The 19,597-nt window shown below is 46.2% G+C and overlaps 1 protein-coding gene across 2 annotated transcripts in view; it reads right to left on the minus strand.

The window, feature by feature from the left end:
* The window catches only part of ESF1 (ESF1 nucleolar pre-rRNA processing protein), a 258,010-nt gene that overhangs the window by 188,385 nt on the left and 50,028 nt on the right, over nt 1–19,597 (minus strand). For both annotated transcript variants that reach the window (XM_078649557.1, XM_078649558.1), the window contains exons 4-5: nt 12,064–12,177; nt 8,130–8,230 (exon numbers count right to left, since the gene is read on the minus strand). In XM_078649557.1, coding sequence (XP_078505683.1) covers nt 8,130–8,230; nt 12,064–12,177 — 215 coding nt within the window. The remainder of the gene's footprint in view (nt 1–8,129; nt 8,231–12,063; nt 12,178–19,597) is intronic.

Below are 19,597 nucleotides of genomic sequence, written 5' to 3' on the forward strand. Positions count from 1 at the left end.
CGCGCCGTCAGGGTCTGAGGCTTCTCGTGGCATTAGGCAGCAGCGAGCTGATCCTCATCAAGACTGAATGGATTATAGCAGCGGGCCGCCGTGGGCCATGATGAGGGCAAGCATCCTCGTTGGTGTTCGTGCATCGGCTAGAACTACTCTACTGCAGTGCAGCCCCTCCCGCCTCGATAGGCGATGTGGAGTGTCTTCGGTTTGCCTCGGGGCTCCACTCCGGCAGTTCTCCTTGACAGCGTCGGATCAGTTTTTACCAGCGTGCCGGGTGCCACCGATGGCCAGAAGACCGCTCCCTCGCAGGGAGCGCTGCTAAGACCCAACATGCTCAAGGCAATCCAGAATCCGTCCCGGGCTCCGCCGCTGTCTAGGGGCAGCCCAGAGTCCAGGCAGGGAGGGGGTGGGTGCCTCGGTCCTCAAGGCGCAATGCGGGGATCAAGTGCGAGCAGGGCTCCGCCACTGTCCAGGGGCAGCCCAGGGTCCAGGCAGGGAGGAGGTGGGAGCCTCGGTCCTCAAGGCGCAATGCAGGGAACGAGTGCGAGCAGGAATCCCAGGCAGGCTCCGGTCAGCGCCACAGCGATCAGGGAACCCTGGAAGGCTCCAGGCGGCCAGGCGTCCGTCCCGTGCTCCGCCGATGGCCAGGGTCCTCTCCCGCGACGATCACAGCCTCCGTGGAGATGAAAGGCTCCAGTCAGTGCAACAGCAGACTCCAGGCAGCCAAGCGTCCGCCCCAGGCTCCGCCGATGGCCAGATGCAGCCCGGTTCATCATGGGGTATTCAAATTAGATTCATCGGAAGCTGATAGATCACGCTGAATTAAACCCAGATTAATTTCTTGCAATGATTTGTAACTATGGACCAGAACACCCTTCTTAGTCTCATTACTTTTAAAACAAATACAGCTTACCATACCATATAATAAATCTGAGTAAAAGTCTATTACCTGCCCCTTATAAAACAATCTGTCTGTCTCATACCCAAGGTTGAAAAGGGATTCCCTAAAGGAGATGAATTAAAACATTAGTCACGTATGAGCTAATAAAGCCCTTGCTTTATGAAGGCTCTGAGCTAAAAGGGACAACATCATGCATCATTTCTGCAAAATGACAACTTATATATGACTGCAGCCATGTTATTGAATTGTAGGCAATTCAAATTGTCCTGGCTTCCTGCTTTGAAGGGTAGATGGCACGCCTTCAGTTTTTTTATCAACTCTAGTGTTTCCTAGTACCTAAAGACCTTTGTCTTTCAACGTCAACGTTTAACCAGTTACAACCATATCTTTCAATAAATCAATATCCATTTGAAGAATCTAAAGTAATGCAATAGTGTGAAAGCAAAAGCAAAACTCCTTCCTCAGATAATTCACTTCAGAACGTACAGAGAATTTTGCTAGAATGAGTTGGAGATGCAATAAATTCATTAGTTCATATCTCAAACAAAAACACTAGCAATATCTAACAGCTAGGTAAAGATACCATTTTTGGACAACTGCCTAAACGTAGCTAGTGTTTAAGGTTAAAAAGCTATATTCACTGAAAAGGAACAGAAACTTTGAAGTTAAACTAGAAAAGTTAGGTGAAAATCCAAATAGGAAGTAATGTTTGTTTCATTCTTCAAAAACAAATCTGAATATCCAATAACAAATGCAAAACAACCTTTTATTTATCAGACTGTTAAGAACACCATAAAACCTGGAAATCAACATGTTCCACTGAATTCTTAGAAGAAAAGCAAACCTTCAAAACGAATTCATGCCAAAACCTCACCCACACATTAAGGCCTAAACAAATAAAGAGCAAACTGTTCCTTCTAAAATGTAAAACAAAAAGGTAAAACTTTTTTTAAATTTCCTAACAACAACTGCTAATTCCCTAAAATCTATGTTTTACTTCTGTGACACCTTATAGCATACTTTTTTTTTGTAAAATATTTTTATTGTGGCGAAGATAGTAAAAAGGCACAAGGTATACAGTCATCAACCCAGTTCATATGGAAACGGCAGGAACAAAGAGCCCCAGAGTCAATACACAGCCATATATGGCCCACATCCCGGAGGCAGGGCGGCGCAGGAGTAACATATATACGGGTAGGGAAAATTGCATTTGTGCTCCAAGTATCAATAAAACATTATCAATGTCCACGCCAGTTTTCTTATGTTGCATTTCTACATTATATAACAGCTTAACAGTAACTAAGTACCCCATGAATGGCATTTATAGTGCTGATCCGAATATAGGAGGAGATGCATGCAAGGGCCAGCTAGGTCGCGGTCATCACAATGTAGTGTGGCCTAATGGGAATCCCAGCTAAATACAAACCTGTCTATCAAGGAATATCGGCGTGCACCGCCTACAAACACCCCGCCCCAGACACCCCCCCCCCCCCCCCCCCATCACCAGACTCCGAGGACGCAGAGGAAAACAACTCAGCGCTGGTGGCGTCTGAGTCATCCTCCTCCATTCCCTCCATACACATAGTCCTCCAGGCGAGTAAGTCATCCTGGAGCTTCCCGTCCCTGCGAGTGCGCTGCATGTGTGTCTCCTCTGCTAAGGCCCATTCCTTGGCATCCCGTAACCAATGAGAAATCTCAGGCGCCCTCTGACCCATCCAGGTAATGGCCACCGTCTCCTCGCCAGTACCTGTAGAAGTTGCAGCAATTTATAAGACAGACCTTTCTTTTTTGGCTTAGGCACTAATGCTAGCAGACAGTGAAGTGGGTCCAGCTGCAACCTAAGATGCGTGGCACGGGCAATGTATACCACCACCCTGCGCCAAAAATCCTGGACCAAGGGACATTCCCACGCTAGGTGTAGGAACCCCGCCCTTTCCATCCCACATCTAGGGCAATTATGACGTCTATCTGACGATATACGATGGAGGGAGACAGGTGTCATGTAAATGCGGTGGACAAAATTAAAGTGTATAAGTTTAAAACGCGTATTGCAGGATACTTTACGAGTCAACAGTCCAATCCGCTTTCTCTGGGCAGGATCCAACTCTATCCCCAGGTCTGCCTCCCAAGCCACCCAGGCCGGCGCCAACGGGGGAATCGAGTCTCTGCGCATGGCAGAGTAAAGGAGGGAAATCAGGCACCTACCTCTCCCACAGGATAAAATGATGTCCAGAGTATAAGTGAACTGGGGTGCCTCTGGGAATTGGGGCCATGTTGTCCTGGCCACCTCCCTAAGACTCCCGTAGTGTAGGTATTGGCCCTTCCCGAGGTCAAAAGAGTCCACGGCCCTCTCAAAGGACACAAAGGAGTCGTCCGGGTAGAGATCCGCAAGGGTCTTGCAGCCGCCCAAACGCCACTCTCGAAAGGACGTATTCGCCTCCAGTGTGAGTATCGGGGCTAGTATCCAAATTAGGAGTTCCCTATGGAACGGCGCGCGCCGCAGAACCTTCTCTACAAACCGCTGCCAAATGCTAGCCGTATGCCTCACCACATAGGGCAGAGTGTCAGCAGCGCCTCGACCCTGCATTAAGGCCTCCTGTAGGCCCTTCTCATTAGTCGCGCCAGCCAATAATGCCAGCTCCCAGTTCTCGTCTTCAGCAAACCACCTGGCGGCTGGGAGAAGCTGTGCCGCATAGTAGTACAGGTCAAACCTCGGGGCCGCCTTCATCCCAGCACCTCGTTACCGTATGTAGCGCGACCCTACTGCGCCCCCCCGCCCAAAGTAGGGAGGTGAGGAGTGAGTTCAGGGTTCGGAACACTCGGGGTAGCAATGGGCATAGAGTATTTTGCAACACATAAAGGACTCTAGGGAGCATCACCATTTTGGCAACTGCCAGTTGCCCCATGAGAGAGAGAGGGAGTGTGTTCCAAAAGGCAAAAGATTTACCGAGGGCCGCAAGAATTTTGTCGATATTGTAAGCCAGGAGAGTCTCGTCAGAGGCGGCCACCTGAATACCCAAGTACCGGAACGCCAGCCGTTCATACCGGAGTGTTGGGGATCCGCATCCGGGTCAGGGACAGCATCAGTCAGCGGAAACACCAGAGACTTGTTAACATTCATACGCAGTCCAGAGGCTGCGCCAAAGCGGTCCAAGAGCCGTATCAAGGCGGGGAGGGCCCCCACCGGGGAAGTTAGATAGAAGAGCGCATCATCAGCGTAGAGGGCGATAACATTGGTAGTATCCCCCACTACTATGCCCCAGTCATGTAACTCCTTGTGGGCGGAAACGGTGAGGGGCTCAATGGCAAGAGCAAATAAGAGAGGGGAGAGAGGGCAGCCCTGTCGGGTGCCTCTCCCCAATGACCATTCGTCGGAGCGGGCAGATCCCAGGCGCACCCTGGCTCGGGGCGCCTTGTAGAGCACCCGGATCCAGTCGCAAAATCCAGCACCGAACCCCATTTTCAGGAGCACATGCATTAGATAACCCCAGTGCACCGTATCAAAGGCTTTAGCCAGATCAACGGAGACCAACACGTGAGGACCCTCTCGTCCCCGCACCTCATGCAATACGTGATTCAGGAGACGCAAATTCATCGCCGTATTACGACCCGGGATAAAGCCGCACTGGTCGGGATGGACAAGTTGGGTCATGTGCGGGGCCAATCGATTGGCTAGCAGTTTAGTAAGGATTTTTGCATCTGAGTTTATCAATGTGATAGGTCGATAAGCTGCGGGGTCTGTTTTGTCACCGCCCGGCTTCAAGATCATACACACCTCACCCTGATTCATGGTGGGTGGAAGGGTGCCAGTACGCAAAGCCTCATTATAAACTTGTAAGAGGGGGGGGGCCAGGACATGTCCGAAAGCATGATAAAACTCAGCCGGGAATCCATCTCCACCAGGAGTCTTGGCCCGGGGGAGGGCGGCTATCGCCACTGTAATCTCACCAACGTCAGCTTGACATCAAGTTCCTTCGCCGCAGCTTCCGGTAGGGTCCGTAGGCGGAGGTCTTCAAGATACGAGTGATAGACATCCTCCGATATGGACGAGTCAGCCTCATATACGGTTTGTAGATGGCCCCGAAGGACTGCAAGAACATCAGCCTCTGAGTGGACCATAACGCCACTGGGGTTCCGTAGGGCTACTATTCGTTCGGGCGTGAACTCTCGACGAAGTATCCAGGCCAACAAGCGGCCCGACTTATCCCCTTCACGGTGAAGACGCTGCCTGTAATGGCCCAGTGTAAATTTATCAAGCCGTGTTAGTATGTCGTGTATGGATACCAGGGAAAGACCCTCCGCCTGTTGGTCCGACGCGTCCGGATCGGGCTGAGATTGGGCACGTAGGAGCACAGCTTCCGCAGTCTGTAAGTCAGAGAGCAATTGTTTCCTGACCCCGTAAGGACAGGCCCATACACGCTCCACGTACGACTGCCTTTAGTGCCTCACACCTGGTGGAGTAGGACAGGTCATTCCCCACCCAGTTGAGTTCCAAGTAGTCGGAAAGCGACGTCGCCACATGATCTCTGGCCACCTGATCTTGAAGCAGGTCAGTCGGCAGTCGCCACGTGCGCGGACGCGCCGCGCGATCAGGCCACTGCGCCACGCACGTGACTGGGGCATGATCCGACAGGTAACCTTATAGCATACTTAATTAGAAATGCACTTAACATTTTTCTATAAAAAACATAGTGTCACACAATCATCATCTCTTACAAGCAAGAACTTTCCCTGATGCCTTAAACGTTAATCAAATGACTCCAATATTAACACAAATGAAAGAGGGCAAGTGTCAAATATTCCACGGCATGGGAAAGTATCCGAAAAATGCATTGCCATCCAACTCTCAAAGCTCACAGAAAGTGAAAGTTTTCTGGCACCTTGCAACTTAGATTTCTGTAAAGATACCATCATAGAAACGGCTACTACAAACATTCATCTCATATTGGTTAACGGAGATGCCTGCCATCTCATCCTACTTGAACTCTCAGTGGCCTTTGACACAGTTGATCATTAGCAGGTCAGTGAGAGCATCAATATCTGCATGGGGTTTGAAGGCACAGTTCTTAGTTCCCTTCATTCATTAGCACCCACAAACTGCTAGTTAGAGTGGGAAGTGCCTATTCTGACCAAATAAACGTTCAAATGAAGAGTCCCTATGGGTCTATTCTAGCTTAATTTATTTTCAATGTGGAGCCCATTTTTACAATTTAAGAATCATTGTGTATCCGTCCTCTAATATTTAAATTACACTCAACTGCTTCGTGGCTGACATTGTCACTCTCAAGCACTGCCTAAGCACATGCACAAATGGATAGCCTTAAACATCCCTAACTAAACCAGGGAAAAAATGAATTCATCTTCTTTGCAAGAGAACCTCACACGAAGTTTGATACAAAATGGCTAACCAAATTCGAAGTGGATGGATTTATCTTGCCAAGGAGGTCAAAGTTTGGTTTCTGGTTCGGACTTTCCCTAAGAACACACATCAAATAGACTAAAAAAATAAGCTCCTTACAAATACTCAAATGCTTCCTAAACCAAACAGAATTATGTACAGTTATTCAAGCTAATGTAAGACTTGGCTAAGATAACACTTTACTCATTAAGGCACCTAAAACAACAGGTACCCCGACAGCTGTTCAACATTCAGCAACTTGACTTGACTCAGGATCCACAAAGTAGGACTACAGAAACAGTTCTGAAAGAACTTTATTGGTTACCCCTAGAGACTATAATAAAGTTCAAGCTTGCATTTCATGCCTTGAAACCCCTCAAACAACATTCAGTATATCTGTAATCCACTCTAAAGATATCAGGTGGCAAAAAACCCACATCGAAAGCAAAGACTAGAATCTAAAACATTCAAATCAGATTTTTTTCTGTGGATTAAAATTTCCTTGTGATGCTACCTCCTTGTGGAACTCTCTCCCTTAAGATGATTATTCATCCCTTACTAAGACTGTTTTCTCTCCCCATTACCTTCTGTAGCACCCGATGCCCCATTTACATAAGTTAATTCCGCATTCCCACAGAATGTTACCTCAAGCCATAATGTCTTCCTATTTCCTTCCCTGTTTAATGCTTTTTTTAAATTTGTTTATCACCACCTCACAGAAGGTTACTTTGTAGTTCTGAGTTTTTCTTTCTCTAGGTTTACTGCAGTGCTACATGTATTACTTAATTGACCTTAGCCTTGCTGGTTTTTGTTAACTGTAAAGTGCTCTAACACCCCCCCATCACGGATAGGTTGAGAAACGAGTTAGCTTCCTGTACTTTATACAAGGTAGATGCTTTTTCCACTCCTAGTAGCAGGCAAGCTACTACCAGAGAAGACTGAGATAGGTATCCCAGGTATAATTTTACCTAAACAGCAAAATGGAGACAGGAAGAAGAGCTTCACTCTGAGTGACCAACAGACTTTCTCTGCATCAGTTATATGGGTCTTTCCTATGCCGCATTAAGTTTGTGTGTCTAGGTTTAGGAGCCCGTCAGGTTAAGAGCACTATGGATTTCAGGTGACACCTTAGTGTTTTATCCTGCATCTCATGTGTGCTGGAGTGACTCATAACCATGTCCAGAATTTCAGTCTGGACGTAAGGCTTATCCCCTCCTCCGCCCAAAATGGATGTCTACTGTTTATTTGGTGTGGAAGGCTTGTTTGCAACCAAGGTCCTGTAACCTCTCTTTCCAAAATAAGAAGATGTGGTACATGGATTGGAAGCCTGTGTTTCTTTGGGGTGTGATGCTATGTGATGTTCTGCAGTTCTTGGACTGCCTAATCATCAGCTGGAGGCACTTTGTTTCTGCCGTGATGTGGAAATAACTACTTGGAAAGGAGTGCACAGCACAGACATCCATGCTTTGAAGCACTTACCTTTTCATCACCGCTCTAGGCAGTATCCTAGTGCAGAAGAGGGCACCCTGCTCTGCCCATTTCCCTCATTCCACAAGAGGCAGGGGAAAAAGGTATTGGGGTCTTCACTTCCAGCACAACACATTTCCCATTATGACATAACCCAAGGGCAAGAAATTATTAACTCATAGAAGACCACATTAAACACAGCTGCCTAACATAATGGGGTCAGATATTCTTCCGGAAATGGTTTCTGCCCAACTGTGTTTTTTTCAGCCATTAGCTCGACATTTTACTAGATGTGCTGGATGTTCCACACACTGAAATTGCTGAAATTTCCTTAAATCCTTGGTCGACATTTGCAATCAAGAAACTTACTTTTGCTCATCTGTGGCATCTTCAGGTAATTCTTTTAATTCAACAGGGCCCTGTATAGTTTCTTCTTTCATTCTTTCCTTCCCAAATTCAGAAGGATAAATCTATGGAGGATAGTACACAAATTAAGTGAGAACAATTTAACACAACGCACTTATTCACTAAGCCATAACAAATATTTAGCTTGGTTAGATCACTGTAAAATGGATCAGTAGGGCTGTGATCATGGAAGAACCTAGCCATTAGATCCTAAGGGGTAACTACTATACCCTTACAAAAGTACTGTGTCAGTAGAATAGATATCATACATTGATTATCAAATGCAACCAGCAGCAACCAGCACATAACCATCCTTCGACTTGCTTGCACAGCTGTATGCATTTGATTCCCAACTGCCAGACCTGCATGTGCCCTTTGTAAACAGGTGATACAAAAGGAATGTCCTGCTTTCAAACACACAGGTAAACAAAGTGAAACAATTTCCTAGATGCTAAAAATGTGTTTGAGAGAAGGGGCAGAATTTTGAAACAATGTCCAGGATAATACACAGCAAACACAAGGAGAAGATGGATTGAGTTCTGAAATTTTTCAGACACTCGCACCAAGTCACAGATCTGGGTTGAATTCACTGTCGTTTTTAGCTCACTTCTCCACCCCAGTTCAGACCCAGCCCTTTGCAAATGAGTCTTGACCCTGTTCCTCATGGGAACAGTCCAGCCCGAACTGCCAAAACAGGCCTTCCCTGGACAGGAAACAAGCATCCTGGGAACAATTCTGCGGTAACACCCTCCATCATCCAGGCTAGCTTGAATCCAGTGGCAAAGTGATCAAGGGACCAGGGTATGCCCAGATGTAGTTCCCTTGCTCACTTGAGTGTCTGAAAAGTTTCAGTGCTCCGTCCATCATCTTATTGTGTTTGCCAGGATAATACACAATCAGCTACGGGAGCAGATTTGGCGCACTGGCATGAAGTGGCCTGGTTCGGCCATCCACAGTAAGAATCGCATGTGTTACAATGCACTTCAGGGTAGCCCGTTTCTACCCTTTTGCTAGCAGTGAAGGAAGCAATTTTGGCCTTGCAGGACACATTTGTCTTTTGAAACCGCTATGGTTCCTGACTGTTGGAAGCTAGCAGTGGTGACCCCCCTTTCGAACAAGCCCTCATTAGACCCCACCTGCTTAGCCAATTATAGGCCCATATCACTGCTCCCTTTTCCGGTTAAAATCATGGAAAAGATGGTTACCCAGTCCCTGTCCAGATACCTGGAAGATAACACCTACCTGGACGCGGCCCAGTTTGGGTTCCGGCCAGCGCATGGTACGGAGTCGGCATTGGTGGTCGTGTTGGATAAACTTCGTTCGCGAGTCGACACTGGTCGAGCAGCTTTTCTTGTGCTGCTCGACATGTCGGCCGCGTTCGACACGGTCAGCCATCCGACCCTTATCAGGAGACTGGAGGAGGCTGGGGTAACGGGGCTGGCACGGGACTGGTTAGTCTCGTACCTTTACAACAGGCAGCAGGTGGTGGCACTGCCGCCTTTTAGATCAGGGGTGCGGAAGGTCGGACAGGGGGTGCCCCAGGGCTCCGCCATTAGCCCAATATTATTTAACCTGTACCTCCGCCCTTTAATCCAACTGATTGGCTCCTTTGGCATCTCGGTATATAATTATGCCGACGACACCCAGCTGATCTTCTCCTTGGAAGGTAAAGATGGTGTTTCTTTAGAGACCTTCCATCGATGTATGACGGCGACAGCGGACTGGCTGTGTACCAACTCACTCCAGTTTAATAGATCAAAAACGGAGGTGCTGTACTGCTCCAATGATCGAGTTCCACGCTCTCTGCCAGAGGGTTTCTGGCCCTCCTCCTTTTCGGGGGCAGTGATGGCAGCAGAATCTGTCCGTAATCTGGGGGTCATGTTTGGCCCAAATCTTCAACTGGATGCCTTCGCCAATAAGACCGTGGCCACATGCATGTCACTGCTCCGGATGCTACGCAAAGTCCTTCCTATGCTCCCAGCTCAGGCTAGGCCTGAAGTTGTGCGGGGGATTATTTTAAGCAGGTTGGACTATTGCAATGCACTGCTTCTGTCAGCACCCAAAACATTGGTTGGTAAGCTCCAACGGATACAAAATATGGCAGACAAGTTGGCCCTCTCCCGACCGCGCACTGCCTCCTCTACCTTGGCATTGCTTGATCTCCATTGGCTGCCTGTCCAGCAACGGATTCTTTTTAAGTCGTCGTGTCTGGTGTTTAAGGCGTTGCATGGACAGGGACCCGTTTTGTTGCAGAAACGATTCTCCTGGTATACTGTCCCTCGAACCTTGCGTTCTTCCTCTGCATACCTGGTAACGGTCCCCAGGTTTCAGAGATCAAGAATGGGTGGCCGCCCTTTCAGCTTCGCGGCCGCTAGCCTCTGGAACTCTCTTCCGCTCCCTTTGAGGAGCCAAAACGAACTTTCATCCTTTGAGAGAAAATTGAAAACGCACCTTTTCCCAAGAGGTGTGTGATCGGTATGAGGGTGCTTTCAGTTATGTTTCGTTGGTCAAGCACCAGGATACCCTTTGGGTGACAGTGTCTGCGCTATACAAAATCACAATACATTTGCTTATATGTGGTTGCAGAAATGTTGACCCTTGCTGATAGTCAAAAAGTTAGCCCGTGAAGTTCAGAATAAAGTCCATTATTCATAAAAATATGGGGAAGTTGGTGGCTTACATAGACATAACTCCACTAAACTGACTTGTCCCAAATTGCTGCCTTTTCCTAATTTTTGGGACAGATGCAAAATTAAGAGATAGGGATAAAAGTTTTCACAACACCAAGTTGCTCATCTGGAAGAAGGTTTATATGTGGCTCCATCCTGGTAATTGCAGAAAGGATACAGGGTCTTTGAACAAGAGGCAAGGGAGAAAACAAGGACAGAAAATGGTCCAGAAGGAAAAAGGGGATGGGTGTGCGGGGTAATAGAGGAATGGGACTAGTCATTTATTTTCAGAAGGTGATGATATCCATCTTCGATGCGTGTAATCTTTTTGAATATTTCAATAAGGTATTGAAAAATAAAATGAAATAAAATATTAGAGTTCACATCCAGGTTGAAATAATATTTAAAACTATTTTAATTTAATATACAAAAGTTAAAAATGTAATTCAGAGTAAGAATTTAAGCCAATAAAAGGTTATTCACATTGACTTATTTGATTTAATTTGAATTCATTGTAGGTTAGGTTTAGCGATATAATTAACAACAATATAGTCTTTCTGTATAGGTAAACAGATAAAAAGGATTAGAGTTGGAATTATTTTATCATAATACAATATTTTTAAATCGTTTAATTTACCACTGGTTAAGATTACTGGTGGAATATGGTAAATTATTAATAATGAAACTTATCGGAATTCATTCAAGGCAAAAAATACAATTTAGGAGTAAGGTGAAGGATATTAAGGAAAATTAATAGAATTAAATTACAACAGATATAATTAATTAAAAATTAGATATAGGAAACATTAGGAATATGGGTAGGGTAAAATAACAAAGCAAGGGTACAATCAAGTAAAAAAGATAAAAGTTTAATTGGTACATTTCAAGGTTATAGACAGGTGGTGAAGTAAAGGTACGGCAAATGTGTGGTAAATTTAAATAAGTCGCCCAGAAGGTCGGGTAAAGACTCTCAAAGGAGAGTATACGTTCTGATTCGCTTTTCAGACTCTTCAGGACCAGCAATTTAATTTGCTGATACAATGTTGTTAAACAAACTATGAACATCCCTTATTGAACAGTAGAGTCATTAATATTTAACAGAAAACATGAAGGGAAGGGAGCACAGCTTTCAATCACCTAAATCACTAAAGTTAATCGTAGGTCAATGCTATATTTCTGAATTAAAAGATCTTTGGCCGAATTACAAATGAATAAAAAATTACTCTTACCTTTACAGAAAATACAACACCTCCCTTGGGCTTGAAAGAGTTAAATAAAGCCAGCAAGTCCTTTGCCTTTAAACGATCCCAGTCCATATTACACACTGCCAATCTATTTGTGATCTATTTTGAGATATATAAAAGGAAAAAAAGATTAAAACGAGTAGCAATTCATTTTTGGTGTCGGTTGTGTTTTATTAATTCTGAACAATTTTGCATTTAAAAAGTGCTTGCCAATTCAGACTTTGTCAGTTGGGCTCCACCATTACAACTCCGTCACACTGTCAATTTGGTTTTACTGTATACTAATAGGTTTGGATATCCCAATCCGGCTTCTGAAGCACCCACAGCACTGAGAGCCCTTCCTCGCCGCCACAGACGACGTCCGTACCCTCCTCAACTGAGTCGAAACTGCAGCCCTCATCGTCCTGGACCTCTTGGCCACCTTTGACACGGTCTCCCATGTAACCTATACACAAGACTATGATGCCGGCATCCGCTACAAAGCCCTGGAATGGATCTGCTCCTTCCTCACCGGTCGAACAAAGTGTCAGACTACCTCTGTTCCACTCTGAAACCACAGAGTTCAGCTGCAGAGTGCCTCAGGCTTCCTCCCTGAGACCCACTCTCTTCAACATCTACATGGCCCCGCTCACAGCCATCGTCAGGAACCACGGACTCAACATAGTCTCCTATGCAGACGACACACAGCTGATCCTCTACTTCACCAATGAACCAACACTCGCCAAGAACAAATTCCACGATGGAATGAAAGCTGTCCCTACCTGGATAAAAGATAGATGCCTCAAGCTTAACTCAGAGAAGATTTAATTCCTCCTTTTGGGCTCGACCCCCTCTGTCTGGGACAACTCCAGGTAGTCCGCAGACCTTGGATACCCTCCCACAGACCATGCACGAGACCTCATCATCCTGCTTTCACACGCTATGCCTGCACAAAAAGATCTTTAAGTGGATCCCCACAGAGTCCAGAAAGACAGTCAACCACACACTCAGCATCAGACTCTACTACGGCAATGTACTCTACGCTGGTATCTTCCAGAACTCCTCAGGAAACTGCAGAACATTTAGAATGCCTCCTCCAGACTCATCCTCAACATCCCCCACTGCAGCCACATCACCAGCCACTTGAGATCCACTACTGGCTCTCAGTCAACAAAAAAATTACTTTCAAGCTCCTCACAAAGCGTGTAAAGCCCTACACGACGAGGGACCTGCGTACTTCAATTACTGCCTCTCATTCCACGCACCCACCAGAGACCTCCACTCAGCCCATCTGGCCTTGGCCACCATCCCACGTATCTGCAAGACCACGGCTGGAGAAAGATCCTTCTCCTACCTCGCAGCAAAGACCTGGAACACCCTCCCTCTCCACCTCAGGCTATCACGGTCTCAATTCAGGGAGGACCTTAATATCTGGCTCTTTGACTGAGCCACAGTGCCTTCGGCGAATCAGCAGCCCACCACCTTTAACTCCCATCCCATCCCATCCCATCCCCTCCCCTCCCCTCCCCTCCCATCCCCTCCCCTCCCATCCCATCCCCTCCCATCCCCTCCCATCCCCTCCCATCCCCTCCCATCCCCTCCCATCCCCTCCCCTCCCATCCCATCCCCTCCCCTCCCCTCCCCTCCCCTCCCCTCCCCTCCCCTCCCCTCCCCTCCCATCCCATCCCCTCCCATCCCCTTGAGACCCTCGCGGGTCACAAGTAGCACTTTACAAGTCACTAGATTGATGGATATGGAGATGAATGATCATCCCCCCCAAAGAAAATATTCAGTCGCCTTTAGTCTTTCCGCGAAGGACATAGAGCCTCCACTCATGCATGTATTTTAAGAGGATTTTTTTTTCAGACTGGTCTGCTTTCTAATCCTATTAGTAATGTTGATTAAGTAACAAAAGCCCTTTACCCAGTTACCCTTCCCTCCACACACTTTTCAGATGGCGGAGACGACCTTCCGGTACCTGGGGATACAAGTGTATAGAGGGGCGAAAGATATGATCGACGGAAACCTGGGAAGGGCGATAACAGTGCTGAAATCGCAGGTGCAATTCTGGACCGCATTGTCATTATCGGTGGCGGGCCAGGTGGCTATCTCTAAGATGGTAGTACTACCCTGTCTTCTTTATTACTTCACGAACCTGGCCCCTGCATCTATGTTTAGGACAGTGAATACTATGCTTACGGAACTAGTGTGGGGGTCGGGACGGCGTCGCATTAGTCTGGCTAAACTACAGCTTTCTACTGCGGCGGGCGGTATGGGGGTCCCAGATTTGCTGGCATATAGCTATGCATGTCAACTGCAGTGGCTGGCCTACTGGTTGGAGGGCCGTAATTTGCACGAAATCGGAATGGCGGAGGCGGACAGGGCGAAGGGGGTCATCCACACCCTGTTGCTGCCGAGGGTGGAGATCCCTAGGCAGACGCCACCCCTGCTTAGACTTGCAATTACCTGCTGGAGGAGGGCGTGAGATACACGACCCCTGTGTCCTCTTACGCTCCCACGATACCGCTCTTGGGACTTCCGATAGGGACGGGCCCGCTGTCGAATCAGATACTCACTGCGTGGCACGATGCGGGAGTGATGCACGTGGGGGACCTGTTTGCGGACGGCCGTGTTATGTCTTTTGAGGATTTTCGCGGCTCGCATCATACCCCGGGAGGACTGTTCCTCTTGCACGCCAGGGTGCGACACTATATTGCAATGACATGGGCGCCGACTGGAGACGAACCGCCCACGAACCCACTGCTCACAATGCAGTACCTCATGGGATCGGGCAGTCACCTGACGAAATGGATCACGGGTGGTATAAGGACGGGAAGGGCAACCTCGTTACAACCTTTGCGAGACAATTGGGAAGGTGACATTGGGAGAGCAGTCAGGGACAAGGAGTGGGAACGAATCCTTAAATTCCCGAAGAAAGTGTTGAGGAACCCGAAATTTAAATTCATTCAACTCATGGTTCTGCATAGGGCGTACCTAACACCTCATTATTTGCACGCAATATTCCCTAACACGGCTGACACTTGCCCCCGATGTGGCGCGGACGACGCGCGACTGCTGCATCTGTTATGGGATTGCCCAAAATTGGGGCACTATTGGAGGACGGTCCATGATGTTTACTTAGGCTGGCTCCTTCCAGACCGTACGCTTCCTTGGAGTACTGCTTACTGGGGTTGGGACCTACTGAACGGAAGAAAAACGTGGCCACACGTTTTGCTGATCTGGCCCTGCTGCTTGCCAAGCGAACCATAACAATGAGATGGAAGTCGGCTAGACCGCCCGACCCAGAGGTGTGGAGGGTGGAGGTGATGCGTTGGGGGAAAGCAGAAGGTATGACACTGCAGCGCGAAGAGCCTAGGGGCCTTAGGAAGACTCCAATGTCCTTAGATTGGAATGCTATGGTGGGGGCCTTCGATGCTGGTGATGACGGCATTGCATCCTCTTCATCAACTATTGCTGGTTAGGATGGGGAATGGTGTGCTTGGAACGTGTGGAGCTTCCCCTATACTTAGCGACGCCCCACGCACCTGTGGGCAAGAGTAGTTCCAGGTACAAAGTACGAAGTCCATATATGTTTCATATTGTATATAGTCCTCTGGAAGTTTGTGGCGGATTACCGATTGTGAACTAATTATGCTAGGTTGGACCTGCGTACTATGGGTAACTATAATGTCGAAGTGTAAGTGCTGGGGGGAGGGAAAGGATGGGTGGGGGGAGTTTATGCGTGAATTGTTGGGACTATGGCAAAAATGAAAATATTTGATGAGCGCTTTATTATCACTGACGAATGTGAACTGCAGCCTACGGAACTGATACTTGTAACGGAATTTTTGTATTTGTTCTTGATTATTCTGCTAATAAAAAAGATTTTCAAAAAAGTAACAAATGCCCTTATTGCTACTGGTTCGTTTCCACTGAAAAGGATTTACCATGAAAAGCCCCTCTTGGCGAACGAGGTAGATCTGTTGCACCGTCCCACATTCTCAAACGTACCAAGGCTGTCCTGGTTTAGGTGTACAAATGCAGGACATTTCTAGCGTTTTTAACATTCACAAAATTAGAAATCTGTAAATGTTCATAACATTTATATGGACTACCTCCAAAATAAATTCTTGAGAACACCCTTTAGTTCCTTTATTACTTGCTAGTCTAACCCCCCCTCCTCCCCCACCCACCCACCTACCTCCTTCCATAGACATTTTACCAGCTAAAAGTTAATTACATTTCCCGCTAAGGAACTGTCAATAATGGGATATTACAGCTTTAATTTGGTGTGGCAGTTCTCATTTCCAAAGTAATTTTTAATGTATGAAGTGAAGACGCCGTTGGGGTCGCACTCAGAATACCACAGTATTCCTGTTTGCTGAAATTACAGATACTTACAGCATCAGCAATTCTGGGGGTTGCATCGGTGTTCTCAGAACACCTGTAAAAAGGTGTCATTTCAGACCCCAGAATTTTTGAAGAGCTCGTGGAAATCCACAGGCCAATAGCATCTTCACAAAAAATGTCATATAGATTCTAGTTTTGTTAATCAGGAGCACTGATTTCCTTCCATAGGTGAGTCTTCACATACAAGTGGCATTTACAGAAGGAAAAGATTATGTTACTAAGGAACCATATAATTAATTGAAACAGAGAACATATATCATTTTAAAGTGTATATTTGTGTAATGCACATATCAATGTTTTTGCTTCCATGAAAAGTCAATGACTCTTTTACAGTACATTAGAATGCCTGTTATGCTGTTCAAGGCACCTGAAAAACATATATGCTTGAGGTAAGAATGCTGACAACTTCTTAATGTAACAATTAGACAAAAAGTACTACTATAGGCATAAGAATGTGTTTAGAACTTAAGGAATGAATTGAAATGTACGTTATATTTAAAACCTAGGGAGCAATATAATAATGCTCAAGCAGAAAAAGAAAGTGAAGGGGTGCCACTGGTTAAACACTAAGGGAACAATGCAAGACGAATTACTAAGGCTATGAAGTATATAAATAATGTTTTACTACAACACAGATGTGCAGTGATTTTACCATGTTACCGATGTGAAAGATTGTTTCAGCTCTTAGGAGTATTTTTTAAGTTAGAATGTGTGCGTAGGTGGAGAGGAGTTCTTGGGTGTTACCCCTCTTGCATATGTGGGTCAAGCAGTCCTGGTGGAGTCTGAGAGACACTGATGGTGGTACAATAAGCACTGCCTTAGTCTCTGGATGATAATGCCATTGGACGGGGTTCCCCCTGCCTGTCTTGAAGGGTGACCAAAGAAGATGTGGAGCTGCTGCCTCAAGAGATGCCAAGACATTTACAGTACTTAAAATACTAAACAAGCAACTTGTAAATTGATTAGCAAACCCATGATCTTGAAGGAAACAAACCAATCCCTCCTTAAAGCTTAAGTCCCTTACATTGAGGAAACAAATTTCCTCAAGAACAGTCCCATGGGATATTAGGGCGAGCACTCAGAAACAGCGGGGAAGCTCGACAGGATGTCTACAAATCATGTTGCCTCCCATTTAGCTGTCTAGCGGTCCGGCCAGTTATATAACACCTACATTTCCTAAAGAACTCAGGGACACCAGGGTAATGATTGTAACAAGCACCGTCTGGTGTCCTTGGAACTTTAAGTGCCAAATACCACTGACAGCTTACTGAAATGCGGTGAACTTCTTTAAGCTTCGAGTTCCAGGGCGTTGTGACAGTAAGCAATCATGGCTCACTCCTGGAGGGGACTGTGGGCTTAGACTCTAGAGAATCGTATACTAATAACATATGAATGGAGCACAACAATCGGAATATCTGAATGGCCAGATAGTATTTGGACTTCAATGTGTAAGACTTTCATATGATCGAAGATCCAAGAGTGTAGTAAAACATAGTTACTTTTATGCCCAATTACTCAGAATGGGGCAGCCCGTCTCTTCTTTAAGTTGCACAAAGACAATTAACATTCAACAGCAATGCAGGAACAGGAGTGTGTAAGACACTACAGCTTGAAACCTAAACATGCAAGTTGAAAAGTTCTACTTTCCGTCACCGAGACCAAAGGTAGAAAAAGATGGCTCAGCATATGTCCATCTCTGGCAGTATGCAGCATAGACCTAGCTGGCTCAAGTATGTGTCCGTTTCTTAAAACACATATGGCTGATGTCTCCATGCACAGGAAGCCAGCAGTAGATAGTGGAGTGATTTCAAGTGGGTACTTTGACCTCCACTCCAAGGTACTGGGATAGCTACACCAAAGGGAAAGAAAGAGCAGGACTTTTCCTTTTCATACGAATGTTCAAAGGCAGCTGGAGAAACTATAGCCCATTTTCTAGCTGTTACAAATTCTATTTCTGGATTCAAGACAGAAACAACCAATAGAGCACCAGACCTGTAAACAAAGGGATGATCAATCTGACCACTACAATGGGGTTAGCGAGAGCAGTGCAGATGAGAATTGCCAAACCTATTTAAGCAGACAATCTAGTTTATGTTCCTCAGCATGTGGCCACTTCTACATGTTGAATAAACAAGAGGGCATGAATCATGCTGAACATCTTCCTAGTGGAGATGCACTAGGCTATGTGCAAACAACATAGCAGAGCTCCACATGTCAATTCCCTAAATTTCCCAAGAGTTTATAAAGCAGCCCATTTACATACCATTAAAGCAGACCCTACAAACACATTACCACAGGGTATTGACCTACGTATACTGCTCTAACCATTTCCCTGGTTTCAAAAGTGCTACCTGTACTTCGGAGAATACCCACCCAGCTTGTTGTAACAGACAGCCCAAAGGATATTAAGTAGAGTGGCATATCTCAATCAAGCACCCCCAACCTGCTCGCCTCACTAGCATCACGCCTTTATTATTCCTTAAAAATTAACCTGGTACTCACTGATGAATTCTCTGAACAAAGAGGTCTTGTGCACAGCCAAGCATATATTCACAAGTCCCAGACACTGGCATGCAGGCCAATATAGATGGTTAGGCAAGAGAAATTCTAGAAGCCCCCTTCTTGCCGAACAGGACAGGAGAGAAGCCTCTTCCACGGGTCCGTTCTTAAAGGATATCTTCCTCTCACAAAGATACCCGGTGCCTTTTTAACTGGGAGTAAGATGTATCCAATCATACAACAGAGTCCTCTGACCTATTCAGGGAACACAAATTAGTCAGACTTACTGATTGAATCTAGAACACCATTGTGGTGCTTGCTACCGAGATAAAATAATCTAGCACTAGCCCTAGAAGGGCAGAACTCTGGGAGTACCAAAAGAGCTTCGAAGAGGCCACTAGGCTTTCTAACATGGGTAAAAAAAATCGAATGTTTTTAAGGTAATAATCTTTTGTTTCCTTTCTTGAGTGAGCTTGAAAACTAGCACAATATACATTAGTCTCTGCAACAATGCATCATCTGAACCAAATATAACAGTCCAATAATAACAATCACATACTATGTACAGCAGCAGCAAAATGTAGCACCCTCGATCCCACGGGCCACTAGTACACAGAGGGTCATTTAAAAT

Source organism: Lissotriton helveticus, chromosome 6 (genome assembly GCF_964261635.1).
Source record: "Lissotriton helveticus chromosome 6, aLisHel1.1, whole genome shotgun sequence".
Classification (NCBI taxonomy): domain Eukaryota; kingdom Metazoa; phylum Chordata; class Amphibia; order Caudata; family Salamandridae; genus Lissotriton; species Lissotriton helveticus.